The sequence below is a fragment of the Parasteatoda tepidariorum genome, chromosome 7, assembly GCF_982258835.1.
Source record: "Parasteatoda tepidariorum strain Cologne lab strain chromosome 7, Ptep-v5.0, whole genome shotgun sequence".
NCBI classification, from domain to species: Eukaryota; Metazoa; Arthropoda; class Arachnida; order Araneae; family Theridiidae; genus Parasteatoda; species Parasteatoda tepidariorum.
In genome coordinates, this window is record NC_141761.1 from 35,629,251 (window position 1) to 35,651,960 (window position 22,710).

General features: G+C 26.8%; 1 protein-coding gene across 26 annotated transcripts in view; it reads right to left on the reverse strand.

The window, feature by feature from the left end:
- The window catches only part of LOC107436216 (ELAV-like protein 2), a 60,069-nt gene extending 38,207 nt beyond the window's left edge, over positions 1 to 21,862 (reverse strand). For 4 of the 26 annotated variants that reach the window (XM_071183603.2, XM_071183600.2, XM_071183605.2 and 1 more), the window contains exon 1: positions 5,932 to 6,151. In XM_071183603.2, the coding sequence (XP_071039704.1) occupies positions 5,932 to 5,944 (13 nt within the window). In that variant the 5' untranslated portion in view covers positions 5,945 to 6,151. Of the gene's footprint in view, positions 1 to 5,931; positions 6,222 to 21,323 lie in introns of those variants that run through there. The other 22 variants (XM_071183618.2, XM_071183606.2, XM_071183604.2 and 19 more) reach the window with 17 other exon arrangements.
- Positions 21,863 to 22,710: the final 848 nt, after the last annotated feature.

Sequence of the window (22,710 nt, forward strand, 5' to 3'; positions counted from 1 at the left end):
TATTTTACAAAAGAAGAAAATTGGCGAGATTGAAATTTTGAGGAGCAATTACAGAATCTTTAAAATAACATGATGGTATTTTCCAATTTTTAATATGAATTATCATTTCGTATGTGAACACTTAGAGGAGATAATGTTATTATTCTACGCTAGTTCTACAAATTTAGAGAAAAAATTGTGGTTTTCGCAGAGTTCCTAACATTGAAGTGAAAACTTTCTATTAGTACTTCGTGGCATCAACATCAGTCACATCTTCCCCCAACCTTTGTTTCTCTTATTTTGACAGAGGGTGCGAACACAAACTAACTTGATGAAAAATGATACTTGATGTCTCTCAATCATATTGCGAGACATGACGAGTGAAGAATGACTGACATTATTTATCTTCTTAATGGAAAAGCATCGTATGGATTAACTTGGTGTAATGCAATATGTGCGTCACAGCATCCATTCCAGTTCTCCGTCTAGACGCTTAATGGATTAAGCAAATATGGAATGCCAATGCAGGCTGGTTAAAATCCAATTCCGAAATGCATAAGTCGTTCCTACTTTTTCCTTCAGAGGAATTCTCTTGAAAAACTATACATAATATATTTATAATCTTTTTAAGTTATAGTCTGGCTTAATACTCGAGTACTAGCTAGTAGTTAGGTAAAATCCCATCCATCCATCAGGAATGTTGGTGCAAATTTTGTCGTATTGGCACCAAATCGTTTCATATCGTAACCAGAGCATATTTAAAGTGGAATTAAAACAAAAAATAATTTAAATAAAAGTTTAAGTTAACGTTTCAAAAACATGCGATCAAAAAAATTTGTGTCACAGTTTATTCGCAGAAATTACTAAGCTTAAAAGTACTTTGAATTCATTATATTTTAACTACAACTATAAAAAGCTGGTTTATCAAAGTAACTACCATGTATGTAGTTTTTTATTATTATTATTGGCGAAAAAAACGTGTTCTATGGCGTCATTTTTTGATTTTAGTGAAAATGTCAACCGGATTTTACACAAGTATTGCGTTTCTAAAATAATTATTTCTAAAAGTAATTAGAAGTATTCCCTTCAGCATACTCAAATAACCAACCCTCTGAATTTAATGGGCCACCATTTTCTGTAAGGTCAAGCTAAAGATTCGATTCTGGCACCCTTATTTTTTATCACGTTTTACTTACTTACTTGTCTATTTGTAAGAAGCAAAGCGCAATCAAAGTTTCGTCAACTTTCTGACTGCTAGATTGCGAGCAGAAAATTTAAATCGAAGCACTGTGCTTGATAACAATGCAATTTTTAATCATTTTCTGACTGAAAAAAGCAGAATTATTTGTTCACTATATCGAAATTATCGTCAATCGAAATTTCAACTATCCACGTAGATTAAACTGGAAAAAAAATAAAAGAAGTTTTCAAGAATATTTTATTAAAAGCTAAAAAAAAATTAAAATATAATTTCCTTTTTGCCAGCGTATTTGTTTATTCCTAGTATATAAATAGTATATACTTCTATATACTATCTATATAGATAGTTTTTAGTGATTTTAATTTATAATCCTCTGTTAGTATTATTCTGTTTGTATTATTCTCTGCTATTATTACGTTTTGTATTTTTAATTATGTCAAGCTTTTAGTTGAAGGTTTAAAACTAAAAGAGGTGTCCATTTATTATAATTAAGTAACCCTACGAAAATAGTTAATTACGCAACGTTTTATAATTAAACATTTAAAACGGTAAGTAACTTATTAGCAGTTTTAAAATTATTAAACAATAATAAGTAAGATTACTTTTATAATAAGTTTTATGTTAAACTGCCACCAGTCGAAATCAATCCAAACAGTGGATACAAAATTGTGAAATAATATTATAAAAATTACTTTACCCATTGTTACTAAATTTCTTAGGTGAAGAACTTTAACGAATTTTATAGTAATTTAAAATTAAATAGAAATTTAAATAACAATATTGTAGATAAATTTGCAATGGTAACGAAGCAAAATGATAGGATTTAAATTTTATCTGAATCGAATTGACAACTACATCTGCACAACCTAGTCAGTGTTAAAAAAAAATTTTAGATCTATTAATTGAACAATTTTTAATTTTTACGTGACAATCAATTTATCATTAAGAAGAAAAATGATGGAAGTCAATGTGCGAAGAGAATAGGAAATAAAGCCCCAAGTCGTTATGATTATTTTAATTAACTTCACTTATTTTTCCGGTTCCAAAATATTTTTTTTTGTCATGATGTGATTCACGTTCCTTCCTTTTTCTTTTTTTTCTGAGTTTTGTCGAATTACCCCTACTAAAATATGCCACCCCTAAGTCACAAAAATAAAATAAATTAATAAAAAAACAAGTTTTTCACTCTGAATAATATCTTAGGTATAAGTAAATAAACTCATTTATCTATTTCTAATACTTATAGCATGTTTAGTTAGGTATAAATGAACAGAACTCCTTGCTCTAAACCAAATTATTCAATAAAATAAAAAGAATTTGTACTGCAAACAATATAGCAGACAACAACTGTCACAGACTGCTTTATTTATTTCTGTATCTCCCCTTTAAATTTATACGCTATATTGCAAAACGCAAGCTAATTAAGGTAATAGCTTAGTAAGAAAACGTAGAAAAATTACTGAACTCAAAATATATTACTAATTCACATTCTAATCACAATTCATCATTCCAATCATAATTTTATCAATCTAATTCATATTGTTTTCTCATTACTGATATTCTTTTTAAGACACTATTTTATTTCTAAACAAAACATTCAAACAATATTAGTTTGAAATGTTTGGCTATTACTTACCCAGAACCCCCCAAAACTTTAATAATTAGAAATTGAACATCATTTTGATGCATTTTTTATGTTGATGTCTATGCTAAAAAATAGCACAGACGTAACTGTAGCACAGACGTGGCCAACTGTAATTTTTTATTTGAAAATTCATAAATTCAAAAACGAAAATTAGAGTATTCGAGTGATTCTTAAAACACTAAGTTCATATAAGTGACTATTAGCATATGTTCATAATTTGTGCACCGAGAAGGAAAACATGGTCAAAACTACCAAAATATAGTAAAATTTACTGTGTTTCTGGGTTTATGGGAACACCAAAAAGCTCGGTAGTTTTTACCAAAGTACTTTGGTAACGATTTTGGTAAAATTAACAATAAAATATGGTTACATAATAAGTGTTAAATTTGGTTCTATATGGAAAAATTGGTGATTTTGTCATAATGCCTTCGAACTTGGTTTAAAAACCATTTATTCGGCTAAATGTGCTTTTCAGTTTTGTATTTTTTACTAAAGGTGTGGTAATAAGAACTATAATTTGGAAAACCGGAATTTCTAATAAATCGTTACTACATAAAAAGAAAAATTACCAACTGGATGGTTTAAATGCGTTAATTTTGGTTTTATTAACCGAAATTACATTTGTTTGTGTTTTATTTTATTTTATACCAGAAATGTCATTACCATACAGTATTCAGTAATTTCACCAGAATATTTTTCTACTTGTACAGCTGAGGAAAAGACAGCTTAAGTATAACTAATAAATGCATAAAAATAAAATTATATTCTAAAAATAATTCAATAGTGCAAAAACAATTAGACTAATTCCTACACGCAAACAAAATTTTCAGTTTTTTTCCCAGATTGGCAAAAATCGAGTTTACATTTTCATTTTTTTTTTTATTGATTAAACTTTAAATACTCAACTAGTATTTGCATTAAGCAAGCACGGTATTTCAAGTGCAAAGCATGACTCAATTATAATCGTTTAAATACAAAATCAAAATTATTTTTTTAAATCACAAAATTGTTAAAATTTTTTCAAGTATAAAAATATTTTATGCTTAGAATGTATTTGTCACATTGTCGCGAACTACCTTATGAGAGTAATGTCCTCTAAAACACAAGAAAGTAATGAACAGTTTATAACTGTTTAGCGACTTACATTAAAAGTGTGCCAAAATGATTTTGCATTGACTAATTGGATTTTTAAAAAAAAACAATTTATAAAATACAAAGTATAAGTATTCGAGTCATGCTTGTACAGTTATCAAATGGTATAGCAAAGGGGAAAAAACTAAAAAATAACTAATAAAAGCACAAAAAGGAAATTATATTGTAAAAATAAGTAAATGACTATTTAAAAACATTTAAAATCGTTCCCATGCGAAATCGAAATTTTACTTTTTTTGAATTATGACAAAATTTAGTTAATTTCCAGATCTATTTATTAATAAAATTCCTAATGCTCAGCAAGTATTTGCTGTATTGTTGCATTTTGAGAGCAAAAACCTGTAGTTTTTAAAAACCGAGCACGTGGGTGCAGGAAAATAATTAAACGTATCTCACCGGTTGTTTATAATACGCTCTTTATGGAATTATTGCATAAAAAACGTAATATAAAAACCAACTCAATTTTAATTATGTATTATTGTTAATATTTTTATTTAAAGCATGCGGAAAAAAAACTAATAAAGTGCAACAATAAAATTATTGCCTAAAAATGAAATCAATAATTTTAATAATCGTTCCCTGCGAAATCAAATTTTTCTTATTTCTTTTTTGAATGAACACAAAAATTTGCGTGAAAATTTTCCAAACTTTTCATTATTATGGTTTTTAACGCTCAGTAATTCTTTTTCATATTGTTGCATGCGGCATTTTGAGTGCAAAGCATCAAACACATGAAAACCCGAACACGTGGGTGCAAGAAACTAATTAAACATATCTTACTGGTTGCTTATAATACGCGGAATATGGAATTATTGCATAAAAGACGTATTATAAAAACCGGTTCAATTTTAATTATGTATTATTGTTAATATTTTTATTTAAAGCATGCGAAAAAAAAGACTAATAAAGTGCAACAATAAAATTATTGCCTAAAAATGAAATCAATAATTTTAATAATCGTTCCCTGCGAAATCAAATTTTTCTTTTTTCTTTTTTGAATGAACACAAAAATTTGCATGAAAATTTTCCAATTTTTTCATTATTATGGTTTTTAACGCTCAGTAATTCTTTTTCATATTGTCGCATGCGGCATTTTGAGTGCAAAGCATCAAACACATGAAAACCCGAACACGTGGGCGCAAGAAACTAATTAAACATATCTTACTGGTTGCTTATAATACGCGGAATATGGAATTATTGCATAAAAGACGTATTATAAAAACCGGTTCAATTTTATTATGTATTATTGTTAATATTTTTATTTAAAGCATGCGAAAAAAAAGACTAATAAAGTGCAACAATAAAGTTATTGCCTAAAAATGAAATCAATAATTTTAATAATCGTTCCCTGCGAAATCAAATTTTTCTTTTTTCTTTTTTTTTTTTTTTTTTTTTTTTTGAATGAACACAAAAATTTGTATGAAAATGTTCCAATTTTTTCATTATTATGGTTTTTAACGCTCAGTAATTCTTTTTCATATTGTCGCATGCGACATTTTGAGTGCAAAGTATCAAACTCATGAAAACCCGAACACGTGGGTGCAAGAAACTAATTAAACATTTCTTACTGGTTGCTTATAATACGCGGAATATGGAATTATTGCATAAAAGACGTATTATAAAAACCGGTTCAATTTTAATTATGTATTATTGTTAATATTTTTATTTAAAGCATGCGAGAAAAAAAACTAATAAAGTGCAACAATAAAATTATTGCCTGAAAATGAAATCAATAATTTTAATAATCGTTCCCTGCGAAATCAAATTTTTCTTTTTTCTTTTTTGAATGAACACAAAAATTTGCGTGAAAATTTTCCAATTTTTTCATTATTATGGTTTTTAACGCTCAGTAATTCTTTTTCATATTGTCGCATGCGGCATTTTGAGTGCAAAGCATCAAACACATGAAAACCCGAGCACGTGGGTGCAAGAAACTAATTAAACAGTATCTTACCGGTTATCGACATGGGCGATCTTTTTTCAAAACAAAGTGGCAACAACAAAAGAAAGCAGTCGACAGGAATCAAAAGAAAAGGGGAGAGAAAAAAAAAGAAAAAATATGCCGCACACAAAACGGAAAAGCGAACAAAAGACGAAAAAACCTTCAGAACATAAAAAAACTCTACGCGCACTATGTCTTCACGCCGGTAGGTTAGCTTTCACTGCACAGCACTGAGCTAACACAGCAAAAGAAACCATAGCATGCCTCGTGCCACACCCCATCCTCCTCTCTTCCACTCCCTCTCTCCAGACTCCCATCTTCCACGCTTCCCCACCACCACCACCGACTGATCAAGGGGCTGTGCCAAATTTAACAGACGTTATATTTTTTCGGTACTTTTGTACAGATGTACAAACCATTTGACTTATGAGAATTCCCATTTCGTTTTAAATCATAACAGCTTTTTTCTTTTAATAAACGAAAACAATATTCAATTTTTAAGGACTATATTGTTCATATACATTTTCAAGTGTAATAAATTATTTGAATTTTAATGATTTTAATATTTAATTTAAACCATTGAAAATATTTGACAGTTTGCTGCCAAACAATTTAAAATATCTGAAGTAAATGATTAAATTTATATGAATAAAATAAAATGATGAATTAAGATAGTAATAAAATAAATAAACTAATTAGGAAATAATATTTAAAAAAAAATACTTTTTTTAGCATATTTGCATGTTTTGAAATATTTCAAATACATATAAATAACATAAATAATTATTAAATACTATCTAAAAATAATCTGAATTCAAGCATGCGTATTATTTTTCTTTTAAATTAAATAATTTCAATTTAATGCCACAATGTGTTTTATTATATGGTTCATCATAGCAAATATAAAACAAAAAATTAAAAAAACGGCTTGAAAAAAAATTTCAATGTTTAAATAATAAAAGTGAGGTCTGTATAAAATGCTTTTTCAATTATTACGCACTAAAGAATAAGTCGAAGTAATATATTTCTGTCAGGAATTGCATTGATATAAATCATTGATTCAAATTTAGAACAATTTCTTTTTGAACGATATTAAATCATTCTAAAATAACGAGAGATATCTATAAATTGTTTAGACGCCCAAATATCAATAAACGTTAAGAAAAATAAATAAAACTGTGCATAGATATAAATGTCGATATTCGAAATTAAGTTTTAAAAAAACTCGTTTAATACAAATTTCTTCAGTAAAGATGATGAATGTTTTTTTACCGTTGCGATGATTTACATTTTATTTGTTTGCTTCTGTATTGCAAAAAGTTCATGAAGGGGTCAAGACGGAGCATTTGCAACCTCCTAAAAATCCTCGGACTATTGTAGTATAAAATTGTTTTAAAAAATAACGTTTCATACTATGATAAACTTCTGTATTGTTAAAAAAGCTGGAAAAAACTTATAATTTTAAATTTGAATTTAAACTTTTTTTTTATTCTTAAATCTGATAATAATTTTTGTTTGTTGCTCATCGTCCACAAAGAAAGTGGAATACCTTACAACTCCTAATAATTAAATTACAATTAACTCATATGTTTGCTTGATGTATCTCACAAAATTTAATAATTTTCTGAGTAAAAAAATATTAAAAACATTATATAATTTAATTTTTGTGTTCATGGCATGTGTAATGCATTAACTAGAATTAAAATAAATCATGGTTGTGTATCAATCCTCACTATATTATTTGCAAATGTCTTATTAGAATGTTGAAGTTCATAAAAACTGATTTAGTAACACAACCTAGATCATTGATCAAAAACAGTTGCAAGGGTTCATGGGTTCGTTCCTGGCAACCGACAAATCAACAGGCGTGTATGCATAGCAAGGTGCATGTTAAATTTTGGGCTGAAAGTCATCGCGTTGATTGTGGTGTGGAAGTTTGGAGAAAGGGATGCCAGCTCAGGTGCAGTCCACGTCGTCTGACCGGAATCAAAATTATGTGGCATTCTTAAAGTGGCCGTTAAAATATAAAACCTTAACGGGGCTAGATGCTTAGCCATGGTTGAGAGATGTGATGTGGTCAAAAAGAGTTCCGAGACACACAAAAACATATTTTTTTTAGAATCTAAGCATAATTTTTAAATGCTTTATTTTTCGGTTGCAAATTCCAAATAAAATTTACTAGCATCCTCACCACACTTGAGCATGTTTATAAAACATACTATAAACTTTTTTTTCATAGTTTAAAAAAAAGACAAGGGAACTCTAGACAAATATCTGAAGACAAAATTCAGGACAGAAAAAAATAAATAAATAATGGAACCTTCTATTTTAGATCTAGCCAGTTCAAAGAGATTTTTTATGTTACTATTTTTTTTAATTATTTTTATGAGTCAATATTTTTTTGTATAAATTAATTTTCATTTTAATTTCTTTAAAAAAACATAAATTAATGACTCTCGTCTCTCAACTGTTAAAATGTCTCTCATACTAATTTTGTCTTAACATTGATTGGCGATAAGAATGGAAGTCCGAAATTCAAAAATGTTTTTTTCTTCTTTTTTTTTAGCTTGTATTATTAATTATATCCACAGCATTATAGCTAAGTGTTATAGTTGTCCAGCATTTCTGTATTTTGTAGAACTTAATAAAAATTATTACACGTGTTTATCTTTAATGACAACTATAAGTGATGTCTAACTCTTGAAAATTTAAGGGAAAGAAAAAGCTTTTTCAAAACATTCAGACCGTTTATAAGAAATATAATTCGAAGGGGAGCCAGTAAATACGTTATTAAATAAACCACGCATTCTTTTAGAACCTTTTGATTAGTTATTGAAAGAAAAGAAAATAAATCTTTGCATTTATATTCCACTACGATATTCCATTTATATTCCATTGCTGTGGGCAAGGTAAAAAAGAAAGCGGTTGTCCCTATGACATTTTTTCCTCCCTTTAAAATAGTAACGTTATATATACACATCCCCTAAATCGGATGGATTCTCCCATTTTCAGCAGAGAGGGGTGCCGAGCGAAAAGGGTGGGCGATTTTCAGGATCAGGTAGCTGACATATTATCGACCAGTTATTTCTGAAAGAGTCCGAATATTCGCTCGAAGCAATTTTCTCTCGTGGGGACTGAGTCGCTTCGAAAAACGAATTTTTCGAGTTAGGGTAGTGTGGTTGGCAGTAAAAAAAATCTTAACGTGGGAGGGGTTGTGTTCAGGGAAAACGGAGAATCCGTTTCGATTGTGGGAATGATGATGAATCAATATGAATTCGATTTAGTAATTCCATTTTTTCCTCTTTTTATTTTAATTAAATCATGAGTGGGCATGCGTTGAACTAAAGCTGCGGATCCATCCCGAATCTTATCTTTATTTTTATTATTATATTACGATTCCAACTGAACACTAATATTTATATCATAAAGAGTGTTCAAAATAATTTATGTCATGGATAAATTATTTTTTATTAATAATTTATCTATGATTTAGATTAATTATTTCATAGATAAATGTTTTACGACTTAATATTTTATAGTTGTTTGAATTTTCATAAGTTATTAAACATAATAATTACACTGACGAAAATCTCAAGCTACTGTAACAATCACCATAAATGATCCGTTTATTTTAAATTTCATGTATATGTGAATATTTATTTTTTATACGTATGTATATTTATATATAAATTCATGTACAATGCTTAAAATTGAAAAACAGTTTTCTAAAAACAAAAATTGTGCGTATCCTCTTACGCAATGCTTATGACAATCACGGTTTATGACAATAATGAATGTTACTATAGACATGACTCAAGTGTATATATTATAAATTCGAAAAATTTGAAACAGGGATTTCTCAAGTCATAATAATTATATGTTTTATACTGTATAAACACTCCTGGGAAAAAAACACTCCATCAAAAAATATAAAAGACAAAAACTTATTCAAAGATAAAAATTCTTTTTACTGTTAGCAAATAAATAAATAAAACTTGTGCTAAAAAAGCAATTATAGTTTTAATATTCTGCATGCCTTTTGAGAAAATGACTAATTAATTTTGGTATGGTAAAAAAACCCGATCCTTACTGCGTTTTTCAAATAACGCAATTCAAATGTTTAGTAAATGTATATAAATAAAATCAAAAATAGCAATAAACCTCTAAATTTTGAAAGATTTTTAGTAAATGTACAGAAATTAAAAATTGAAATAAACGTCTAAATTTGATTTCAAAATATTTAAATATAAAATGATACTTTAAGGAATTAAAAATATTTTACACACCCAAAAACTGTACAATTTTTTAATAATAAACTGTATTGTCTTTCTTACATTTAGTGGTTTGAATAATATGAAAAAAATCGGAAAATAGACAATGATTTCCTTATTGATCCATTACTCACTTAATAAGTCAATAATAAAGAGCATTTTCATTTTTTTTATTCGCTAGCAATTTTAAAAGATATACGAAGAAAGCATACCGTACTTATCAGGTTTCAATTTAATTTAATAACTGTTTAAAGAGCGAACATAAGTTGAAAAGCCATCACAATTTTTCAGTTGTGTAGAAAATCCACTTCATCAACTACCAAAAGATTTATTAAAAAAATAGTTATACAAAAAGAATTAAAAAAAAGCTAACATTGTGCGGCCAAGGGGTCAAAATGTTAACGAAATGTTTATATAAAAAAAGAGCCTTATTTTTTCAATCATTGCGAAAATTGCCTAGAGGTAAGAGGAGGGATAAAAAAAAACAAGAGGGAAGACACTTAGAGATAAGGCGAAGCTTAATAAACCCTTAAGGGAAGGGAAATACTTAAAAAAAATAATATTTCTTCAAAATAACTTTTTTTTTTCTCCGTTAAAACATATCTGAGTAGTTTAAAAAATATATTGTAATTTTCAGAAATTACAAGTAATTAAAAGGACATATAGTGAACTATTTAGGTTAGTTAAAATAAGCATACGTTGAGCATTACATCCGAATTGTATTTTAATTTTTCTGGAGAGAAAAAAAATTATAAAAGGATATATTGCATTATTAATCGCCTTCATCATCATGCAAAAGCGACAGTGCAATCATTTCGCTTGTGCATGGAATCAGCAGATGCTTTTTTCCCCCAACATCCATATCTTGCCCGGGACTCGAACCCAGAGCCTTTCTGATGCAAGACCAGTTCCCTAACCCCAACACAGACCAGTTGGCTAATGAGCAGATGTAGAAGTTTAGAAAAAAAAAGGTGCACAAAGCTTCAAAATTTAAGCACAATTTATTTTAAACAACATTAAAATTTCGATGTTATTTATAAATAAACTTTATAAATTAAAAATTTTAAAAAAATTAAGAAGTCAAATAATTCCTCCTCAAGAATTTAGTTTACAATGGTTTCCACAAGTCAGAATTAAAATATTTCATTATAAGTACAATTTACGTTTTTTTTTTTTTTTTGTCTTATTATAGGGAGAAGAGTAAAAATATTGATTTACAATATCGTGAATATTTAATTGATTTCTAAACTTCATTTTAAGGTACAAGCGTGTGCCCAAGTTCAAATTAAAGTATGCTTTTAAGAATAGTGGCTTCTGGTAACTTTTGTTTTTAACTCTTATATTGTACTTAAATAATAAAAACTAGAATATCGGGATATGATCCTGAGATTAAATAGCAGAAAGCGTATAAATCATTCATGGAGCTTAGTCTTGTCAAACTCGTAACTTTGCACTCATTTAAAAACTTTAACATTAAAAAGAAAAATGAGGACGTATTATTTGAAAAAAAAGTAGCACATATCAATCTGTATTGCTCAAAAGATTAAAAAAAAAAAGGAGTACATCAGTTATGGTGTTTTTTTTTGTGTTAGTTATCAAAAATGAAAAGAAGCGAAAATTTCTATAAATTCTATTAAATTTTTACGTTAAAAGAAAATAACTTTTAAGTTTGGTAAGAACTTTACTCCAAAATAATGGGTGCGCATAAGAATCATACACACACGAGAATAAACACATCATAGACACATGTTAACATGATGATTTTTTTTCATATTATTTTCCAAAAATATTTATTGTTTAATGTTTAAAACTACACAAGTCTTATTAATCATTGTAAATTATTTCTCCATCAATATAATATTATATTTGTACATGCTTGTACAAAAGCGCCTTCAGTGATGCTGTCGATAGAGGAAAAAAAAGCGCGTCTGGTTGAAAATTAAGGATCGTGAATTCTAACAAAAAACTTCTGTATGCAGTAAAATGTATACAGATTTCGCATGCATACATACTGTATGCAGTAAGAAGCATATAGACTCCGCAATTTTATCCTGACTGAAATTTAGGGAAAATTCATGAATTTAAGGAAAGTTGCCATGAATTTAGGGAAAGTGAAGATTTAAATTATGGGCAGGAGGTACAAGTTCAGTTGTCCACTACGTCAGCTAACATTTGTATCTGCCATTTTGTATCAAAAGTTAAAAATTTTATATAGATATTAATTTAAATATGGATATAAACATTTAATATGGATATGAATCTTTTTAGTAACTAATCTAAATGTATCTAATCTAATCTAAAGTGGTAGCAAACAGAAGCAAAATGTTCACTCAGTTGAAATATAAACCTATTACTACATTTATTATAAAAATGTCCCTTTAACAAAACACTGCTTGTTTTGACAGTAAAGTAGCATTGATTAGAAATCGATCATCACATTTTTGTAAAAAATGAGTGATTTATGCAATCAATAAAATTCAACAGAAGCTACTATTTCATTAGAAATATACTGTGCTAAATTAACAGTAAATTTGTGCGTTTTAAATACAAAGAAAAATTGACAAAAAAAGCATTCAATTTACTTACACATTTTTTAAAAAATAAATTAATAAAATAAAAGAATATTGTTTACTTTGAACTTGTTTTACCTTTAAAACTATGAAATAAGATACTTAATAAATATACAAGATACTATATATATATGCTTCCTATTAGAATCCTTGTCAAAAATTAAATTATTAAAACCTTAGTAATTGGCGAAGCAAATAGTAAGAGTGAGGGGGGGGAGACTTAAATGTTAATCTTAGGTTTGGGGAACTTAAATATATCATGCACAGAGAAAAAAAAATTACTGCCCGGTACAGTAATGATCTTTCTGGTAAAAAAATAACCATAATTCTGGTGAATAAAACCGAAATATACGGTATTTAAATCATTCACTTGGTTATTTTTCCGCTCTTATGGTAACAGTTTACCGCAATATCAGGTTTTTAAAGTTATAGTTTATATTATCACACATTTAGTAAAAAATACAAAATTGAAAGGTAAATCAAACTAAATAAATGCTCTTTTGTGCCAGCCTCTAAGGCAGCGGTTCCCAAATGGAAAGTTATAGTTTATATTACCACACATTTAGTAAAAAATACAAAATTGAAAGGTAAATTAAACTAAATAAATGTTCTTTTGTGCCAGCCTCTAAGGCAGCGGTTCCCAAATGGAAAGTTACAGTTTATATTACCACACATTTAGTAAAAAATACAAAATTGAAAGGTAAATTAAACTAAATAAATGCTCTTTTGTGCCAGCCTCTAAGGCAGCGGTTCCCAAATGGAAAGTTATAGTTTATATTACCACACATTTAGTAAAAAATACAAAATTGAAAGGTAAATTAAACTAAATAAATGTTCTTTTGTGCCAGCCTCTAAGGCAGCGGTTCCCAAATGGAAAGTTACAGTTTATATTACCACACATTTAGTAAAAAATACAAAATTGAAAGGTAAATTAAACTAAATAAATGTTCTTTTGTGCCAGCCACTAAGGCAGCGGTTCCCAAATGGAAAGTTATAGTTTATATTACCACACATTTAGTAAAAAATACAAAATTGAAAGGTAAATTAAACTAAATAAATGTTCTTTTGTGCCAGTCTCTAAGGCAGCGGTTCCCAAATGGAAAGTTATAGTTTATATTACCACACATTTAGTAAAAAATACAAAATTGAAAGGTAAATTAAACTAAATAAATGTTCTTTTGTGCCAGCCTCTAAGGCAGCGGTTCCCAAATGGTGTTCCGCAGAGCCCTAGGGTTCTGTGAAAGGTTCAAAATGGTTTCGAAAATAAGAAATTGTTTTTACCTCCCAGTAATGATTTTCGAATGAAATTTAAATCTATAATAATATTTAGTTAAAAATCTATTATTTATGTAATATGTAGGTTCTTTCTTGAAATTAAATTAAAAATTCGATGAAAAACAAATAGAAAAGAAAAATTTTAATTTTTCTAATAACAATATCTTGAATAAATTATGAAAAGGACCTGCATTCATAAAAAAACTGCATTAGAAAATCCCATCGTGCTTTTAAAATCTAAATAAAGCAACTAATTTCGATAATAAAAAATTTGTTTTCGTGATAACCATTTTCAACTCTTTTGACAATTCTTTTAGCTTTCATTTCAACTTAAACCAAAACTCGGCTTATTTATTTCATTCGCAGCTCATGTATTTACACCAAAAAGAATTTTAAAATTAAATTAGTTACCAACTCCAACAGTGCAAAATTCAACTGTGGGATATGAAACCTAATTTGAAATTATTATCTTAGTACTATTATAATCTTATTAAATAATTTCAAAATGAAGTAGTCTTTCACTGGTTAATGTACTCGCAATCGTTTTTATATACTATTGTTTCATTTATACTTCATTACTTACAAAGTCGGGGTTCAACCGAAAGGAGTTTGATCATTTAGGGTTCAACAGTCGAAAAAAATTGGGAACCACTGCTCTAAGATATCACGATAAAATTATCACGTTTTTCCGACCTTATTAAATTTTATCACACTTACTAATTTTTTTTACAGATTATAAAACTATTTTTTATTGTTAATTTTACCAAAATCATTACCATATAAAACCAAATTTAAGTTTATTATCTTATTACTATTATAATCTTATTAATGTTATAATCTTATTAAATAATTTCAAAATGAAGTAGTCTTTCACTGGTTAATGTACTCGCAATCGTTTTTATACACTATTGTTTCATTATACTTCATTACTTACAAAGTCGGGGTTCAACTGAAAGGAGTTTGATTATTTAGGGTTCCACAGCCGAAAAAAATTTGGGAACAGCTGCTCTAAGATATCACGATGAAATTATCACGTTTTTCCGACCTTACTAAATTTTATCACACTTACTAATTTTTTTTTTACAGATTATAAAACTGTTTTTCATTGTTAATTTTACCAAAATCATAAATTTGGGAACAGCTGCTCTAAGATATCATGATAAAATTATCACGTTTTTCCGACCTTACTAAATTTTATCCCACATACTAGTTTTTTTTTTACAGATTATAAAACTGTTTTTCATTGTTAATTTTACCAAAATCATAAATTTGGGAACAGCTGCTCTAAGATATGATAAAATTATCACGTTTTTCCGACCTTTCTAAATTTTATCACACTAACTAATTTTTTTTTACAGATTATAAAACTGTTTTTCAACCAAAATCATAAATTTGGGAACAGCTGCTCTAAGATATCACGATAAAATTATCACGTTTTTCCGACCTTACTAAATTTTATCACACTAACTAATTTTTTTTTACAGATTATAAAACTGTTTTTCATTGTTAATTTTACCAAAATCATTACCAGTCAAAATTGCCGAATTTTTTTGTATTCATATAGAGTCATAAACACGGTAAATTTTTCTATAATCTGATAGTTTTGAACTTACTTTTTTTTTTCTCAGAGCAATCGGGTCATCGAATTCAAACACATCGAAGGCGTGATGGAGATAATAACTAGTTTATTAATAGGGTGAATCTGAAAGGCATTCATCCTTTCTTCCTATCGCTTTTCAATAAAAAAAAATTTTATCTTAATCTCATATCCTTACTTTGATTAATCTCGATAGAGCTTCATCGTGTTTTGATAATATCACCCCCTCTTCTTAGTTGTTCATTTGTCCTTCAGAATGTAAAGATTTTGCATGTTAATTTCAAAAATGCACGTTAATTTCAGTTGTTACGAAAAACTTTTCGTATTTTAAAACTCTTGATATTAATTGTTGACATACTGATGGAATCATGAAACCTCTTATCGCAAATTAACATGTAATGCTTTTCTTTTCATTCTTATACACTAAAATGTACTGTTTTAATTCATTTGAATCTAAAGTACTGTAGCAAAAAAAAATAAATGTTTAATTTAATTTATGATAAATATTCAAGAAGGTTAAAATATATAATATAAGGAAAATAGGTATAAGAAGAACAAGAATAATAAGATAAGATTAAAATGTATATTATGATATATATTTTAATTTTCAAAATTTTAATGATACAAAACTTAACTTTCAGATATAATAAATATATAGTAAATAATAAATATATAATATATAATAAATTAAAAAGTAGTTTTCTGTAATTAATTGTTTTAGTGTTTTATTATTATTTTGCCATTAATTATGCATTAATTTCATAACCAGAAACAAAAGGTGCTTTTTTTTCTTTTTAAAAATATAAATTTAATTAACTCTGACCTAGAATGACTGTGGTTTTTTAAATGTCCCATTCCAATTATTTTAAAAGAGATTATCAAACATGAATTACTGAAATTAATTGTATATAATGGCTTTTTTGCTTTGAAATATGCCATCTCTTTTAATATTACTGCCCATTGATAAAAAGATAAATAAACACTTAAATTTTTTTTCTTGCTTAATTTAATATATATATATATATATATATATATATATATATATATATATATATATATATATATATATATATATATATATATATATATATATATATATATATATATATATATATATAAGTATATATAAAAATATATATATATATAAGTATCAAAAATGAAACTTATTGTTTTTCTTAACTTCCTTAGTGTTTTCTTGTATTTATTTATTATATATATATATATATATATATATATATATATATATATATATATATATATATATATATATATATATATATATATATATATATATATATATATATATATATATATATATAGATAGATAGATAGATAGATAGATAGATAGATAGATAGATGAAATTGGGCAAGAAACATTTTATTTTCATTAAAATGCTTCTTGCGCGTTTCACATTTTAATTTTTATGCATAATTACAGCAGATATATATTTTAATAAAGTAAAAAACAATGATTTTTTATGATTAACTTATTCATCATAAATAAGTTTTAAAAAAATATTCCAAACCATAAAACTTTTACATCTAAACAGAAAAAGCAAAAGTAATATTAAAATTAAATAAGTGTAGTTCCTTTTCTAATCGTCTACATTTACTTTTTTTTATTTTTAAACTTATTTCAGTCTATTTTTTTTTAAACTCAGGATGGAGACCATAAAAGTTGAACTATAAACAGGAAACAAAATTTCGCAGAACAGAATTCAGTAAACCATGACGTCAGATGCCGTATTCCCATATCACGTGGCGTTTTCAATCCCTTGCCATGTTATCAATTATGGTAACTCAATACAAGTTAAATTTGAAGAAAAAAAATCGTTCTTTTAAAAATATATAGAACTATGTATTTTAATAAAAAATTCAAACATATAGATTGAGTATTTTTTAGTAAAGGTTTGAAGGTCGTGTCATGCAACTTTTCTAAGAAAAATGCCTTTGTTTATCCGTTTAATAATGTATATTTGATTACCTTTATTTTATTATTTCCAGACTTCCTCTTAAATTTGGGAGATACGCGTTTTGTAACAAATGTATCTAACTTAAATTGGCACTTATTACTTGAACAAAAAGATAAATTACAACGAACTAATTTGTAATATTTTCTAAGACAAACATAACTTGAAAGTTTTAATTATAGAGAGTAGAAGTAAGAGTAGTTTATAAAAAGTATCAAGACAATTAAATCAAGTTATACTATTAGTTTTCCTAGTTCCAAACTATTTTATTCAAATAGTTTGCATTTAATGCATTCTATTTATATTACTTGATTTTAATGCATTCCAATTACATAATTTGAATTCAAAGCATTTCATAATTTTTTTTAAAATATTTTTTAATAACAGTATGGTACTACAATAATCGGATAATCTGAATTGATACACTTCATTCAAATAATGTGACTCATTGCATTTTATTTTTAATTTATTTGAATTTATAAATTTTACTGAAATGATTTCAATAAACGTTTTTAAATAATATGAGCTAATACATTTAAATCAAATGATTTGTATCCATGCATTCTTTGTTTAAAAGGAAAATAATACATTTAATCCAAATAGTTGTATAAAATTCATTCTATTCCAAACAATTCATTTGGTACTTTTACTTTTTTTAAAGTTTTGAACGAGAGTGTATATTGGTTTGAAAAATTAATTACTCTTTAATCACACAACAGCTGAGTGAAAGTTCTGGTTCTTTTTTTTTTAATCCGGAGTGGTTTGAAAAATTAATTTACAAAAATATTAATTACTCTAATTAATTACTCCTTAATCACACAATAGCTGAGTAAAAGTACTGATTCTTTTTTTTTGTTTTTTTTTTGTCCAGAATGGATAGAAATATTGATTTACAAAAATTTTAATTGCCTTTCAGACAACAGCTGAGTAAAAGTTCTGGTACTTTTTTTCAGTTCAGAATGGTTTGAAAAATTTATTTTCAAAAATATTAATTACTCTTTAATCACAAAACAGCTGTGTAAAAGTTCTGGGTTTTTTTCTGTCCAGAAAGGTTTGAAAAATTAATTTACAAAAATATTAATTACTCTTCAATCACACAACAGTTAAATGCTCTTTGCAGCTGTTGATCTGAGTAAAAGTTCTGGTTATTTTTTTCGAACCAGAAGGGTTTGAAAAATTTATTTGAAAAATATTAAGAACTCTTTAATCACACAACAGCTGTGTAAAAGTTCTGTTTCTTTTTTTCGGTTCAGAATGGATTGAAAAATTAATTTACAAAAATATTAATTGCTCTTTAGACAACAGCTGAGTAAAAAAAAAATTTGATCCAAAAAACGTATGGTTTTACACATGTGACCTAAGAAATTTTGTTTAACTAACATGAATATCATTACTACGTCTAGGGTGAAAATTCGAATCATATCTCTATACACATCTTTAAAGTTTTAAACATTTGAAAATGTCAATTCACAATCGAGACATCTACTTTTGCTTATAAAGTGCCAAAATAGTTAAGTTATTGAAGAAACATTTTAAAGTTTTATTTAGCAGTTATGTTTTATCTAATTTGAATTGAATGTAAGATTTACACATGCATCACCGTAACAAGAGAACAATTCAAACAATTCTGAGTTCAGATATATATATGAATAGGAATGTAAAATTGGTTCCAATACAAAGAAAAAAAGTTTTAATTTGCTCAAAACATAAAAATAAGTCCCATTAATATTTTCAAGCATTTGAATTGTTAATCGTTTATTATATTATTTTTAAAAAAGATATTTTAAAAATTTTTTTCTTTAAATTTTAAACAAATTGTAATAAAAAATTAAAGAGAGGATCTTTTAAATAAAATTTATCTACACTAATACAATATGGTTTTTTTAGCATTGCAATTTTAAAGTATTTTCTATATTTCAGTGCTTTTTTTTTTTTTTTGCTAAATTCCTAAATTCTAGGATTTTAGTTCATATATTAATTAATTAGGTTATTCGTTTAGTTTACATTTTACGATTATTTCGATATCATTTTAATCATTAGATTTTTTCTTATGAAATCTTTCTCGGGTATTTGTGAGTGTCCTAATATTGCAACAACCTTGCTTAATACATATGCTACTTTCTTTCTCTTCAACATTTATTTTTAGCTTTAATGAACATGGCGGATCGATTTCTATCAATATACGCATTAAAAAAAAATGTATGTAAATTTATGGGGGGAAAATGTTTCGTTATGTATACTATGATTTTTTAGATTTAACGAAAACCGAGATCTGATTAAAAGCATTATGGCTTGAGTTTAGAAAATAGTTTTAAAAGTAAAAATTAAATAATTAAAATATTTTCCACTTACTCATTATTTATACAGCAAGTTAATCTCAATATTATATAAAAAATTTCAAACAGGAATTCCGATATTAAGAACAGTAAGATTTAGATTAATATAACCAAGCCAAGACCCACTGCGAGCTTTTGTGCCATAAAAGAAAGAACCTAAATATTAATAGATGACTTTATTTCGGGATAAAAAAAGCTTTAAGCGATTTTCCATGTTTAAGCAAAAATATTTCGAGCAGAATAAATATAAAAGCAGATATTTTAAACTCGTTAAAAAAAAATTTTTTAGGGTTTAAATTAATTTCATTCTGAAAACTACCAAATAGCTACCATAGCTATATGGGTTTATGAAATTTTAAGAGACACTTCAGCTCTTTTATTACATTTTAATTTGATATAAATTATCTAAACATAAATAAAACTTTTCTTTAACTTTCTGTTAACATCCTGTGAACGGATGCAATAAAACAAATATATTAATTACTCTTGATGCAAATACAATAAAACACAAATTATGCAATTTTCAAAGACAAAAAGATGCGTGACAACTGTATATAAGCAAGCATACATACAAAATTGAAAAACAAATTCGTATAAAAATGTTTCATTCAGAAATTTTATTAATATTTAGCAATAGCATCAGCAATGCTATCTTTAGGATGCATAAAAATAAAAACTATTGGATTTTATAATTAATGATTATTATAAGTATTATCAACTATTATAAACAATGATCCTATATTTACGAAAAATATTTCAATACAATAAAACAATTTTAGTAAAAAATTCGAACTATTTTACTATATGTACGTAGATATTTATTTATTTTTAAACACTTTAATTTTTTATATTAACTAAATTTTGTGCAATATATTATGCAAATGTGTAAAAATTTCACGTCATTATAAAGGAATTTTTTAATAACTAAATATTCCAAACACAGTTTGAACCTTTATTATTTACTTTTACTTTTAAACACTTTTAATAAAATTTAAGTCTAAGAAATAAAAAATTTATGAATTGTTCCAAATATAAAAAACTTAAAATAAACAACTACATTAATAATAAAAAGCTTTTTTTCAAAACGCAGAGTAATTCCGTTAATTTATTTTAAAGCATATTTTAATCAAATAGCTGAAAAACAACAATATGTTTCGCTAAGAAAAAATCACGCTTTCGAAGAAAAAAGGACTGTCACATCATTTACAAACATCTTTAAAAAAATTTGATCGCTATCACGATAAATCATTTTACGCAGGCAAAGCCGGTATGAAACGAAATGGCACCCAACCAAGCCGTCAGACAACGGCCGCCATATTGATTCAATCTCCCCATCATCCGCATCCCTTATTCATCCCAAGCATCCTTTCATCCCTCGTACGTACCTGAATCTTCTAACTGGTCGTCTAACTCCGTTTTTGCGACTTGAGCAGCAACGCTGATGACACAAAACTGGAAATGTCGAAGATGATGGTGACACTAGAACAAATGACGCCAAAGATGCGAAGTTCTTGGAAGACTTGAAGAGTAGTTGCTTTTTTTTTAAATTTTATTTATATATTTAACTCTTTTTCCGGAATATTTCGTTAGGCTTTAAAACTGCTATTCAACTCAACACTTTAGCGTCTTAACCAAGAAGAAATTAATGTTAAAAATAGAACTCCTAGTACTAAATCGGAATGTATATATTGTAAGAATATATACAGTTAGTTTGTCGTAATAATTTATTTCACGAACTAATCAGAAATGAACGATGAACTTAAAAAACGCAGGCAAAAACCAAAGCAGACTGAGAAATGTAGAGAGTGCTCTAAACGCGGACGGGCTTCCCTTGCCTAAAGACCCGGCGATGTTACAGGAGCAGATACCCTCTTCTCCCTCAACTCCCCTCTCCTACACACCCCCATAAGGGATCTTGGTGTTCTTTTGTCGATCGCTTCAACAGGGAAAAATTTTCCCTTTATGATAGGGAATTTCTATCGCTGCGCCATCGCTTTTCTCTTAACTCTCTTAAACAAATAGTTAAGTACGTATTCTTTTAAATAAATTAGTTTTTTTTTTTTTTTTTGTATAATACTTTTACAAATTCGTATTTTTCTTTAAAATGTTTCTTTTTTTTTTTATGTTTTAAACCTAACATTTTTAAATTAATATTTTTTTCGAGATCATTCCGTAAATATTTTTTTGAAAATGTGCAATATTTTTAAGTGGGCAGAACTTCTTTTCCTTAATGTCTTTGAAAAATTTTACAAGTCGATCCCTTATCTATATTTTACAACAGTATAATGATTGAAGCTTTCATTGTATAGTGTTACAAACAATATATGAGAATATCTCAACATACGATGCAAGCTTGTATATTCCAAGTTTAAAATAATAGTTAGAATTGTAAATGATCCTCTTTACGAGCTAATAATTAGATACTTTTATGAAACAACTTGTTTGTTTTTTTTAATCTTTTTTTTTAAATTAAAATTTAAAACAAATTAAAGTAATCGTTACTGATTTACAGGAGCAAAATAATTTTAAAATTCCTGCCGGTCAAAAAGAAGTTCTGTTATATCAGTTATAACACACATAAAAAAAATTTCAACCAAGTGACAAATAAGATAAATGGGCGTATGTTAGGATAAAATTTTAAAACTTAAAATAAATATCTTTATCTTCCTAAAATATTTAAATATATCTGAAGGGCTTGAGACAGTTAAATGATAAGCCACATTTTTAAAAAACTCCGTAAAACGTCTTTTAAAACTGTTTATGGAGATAGAC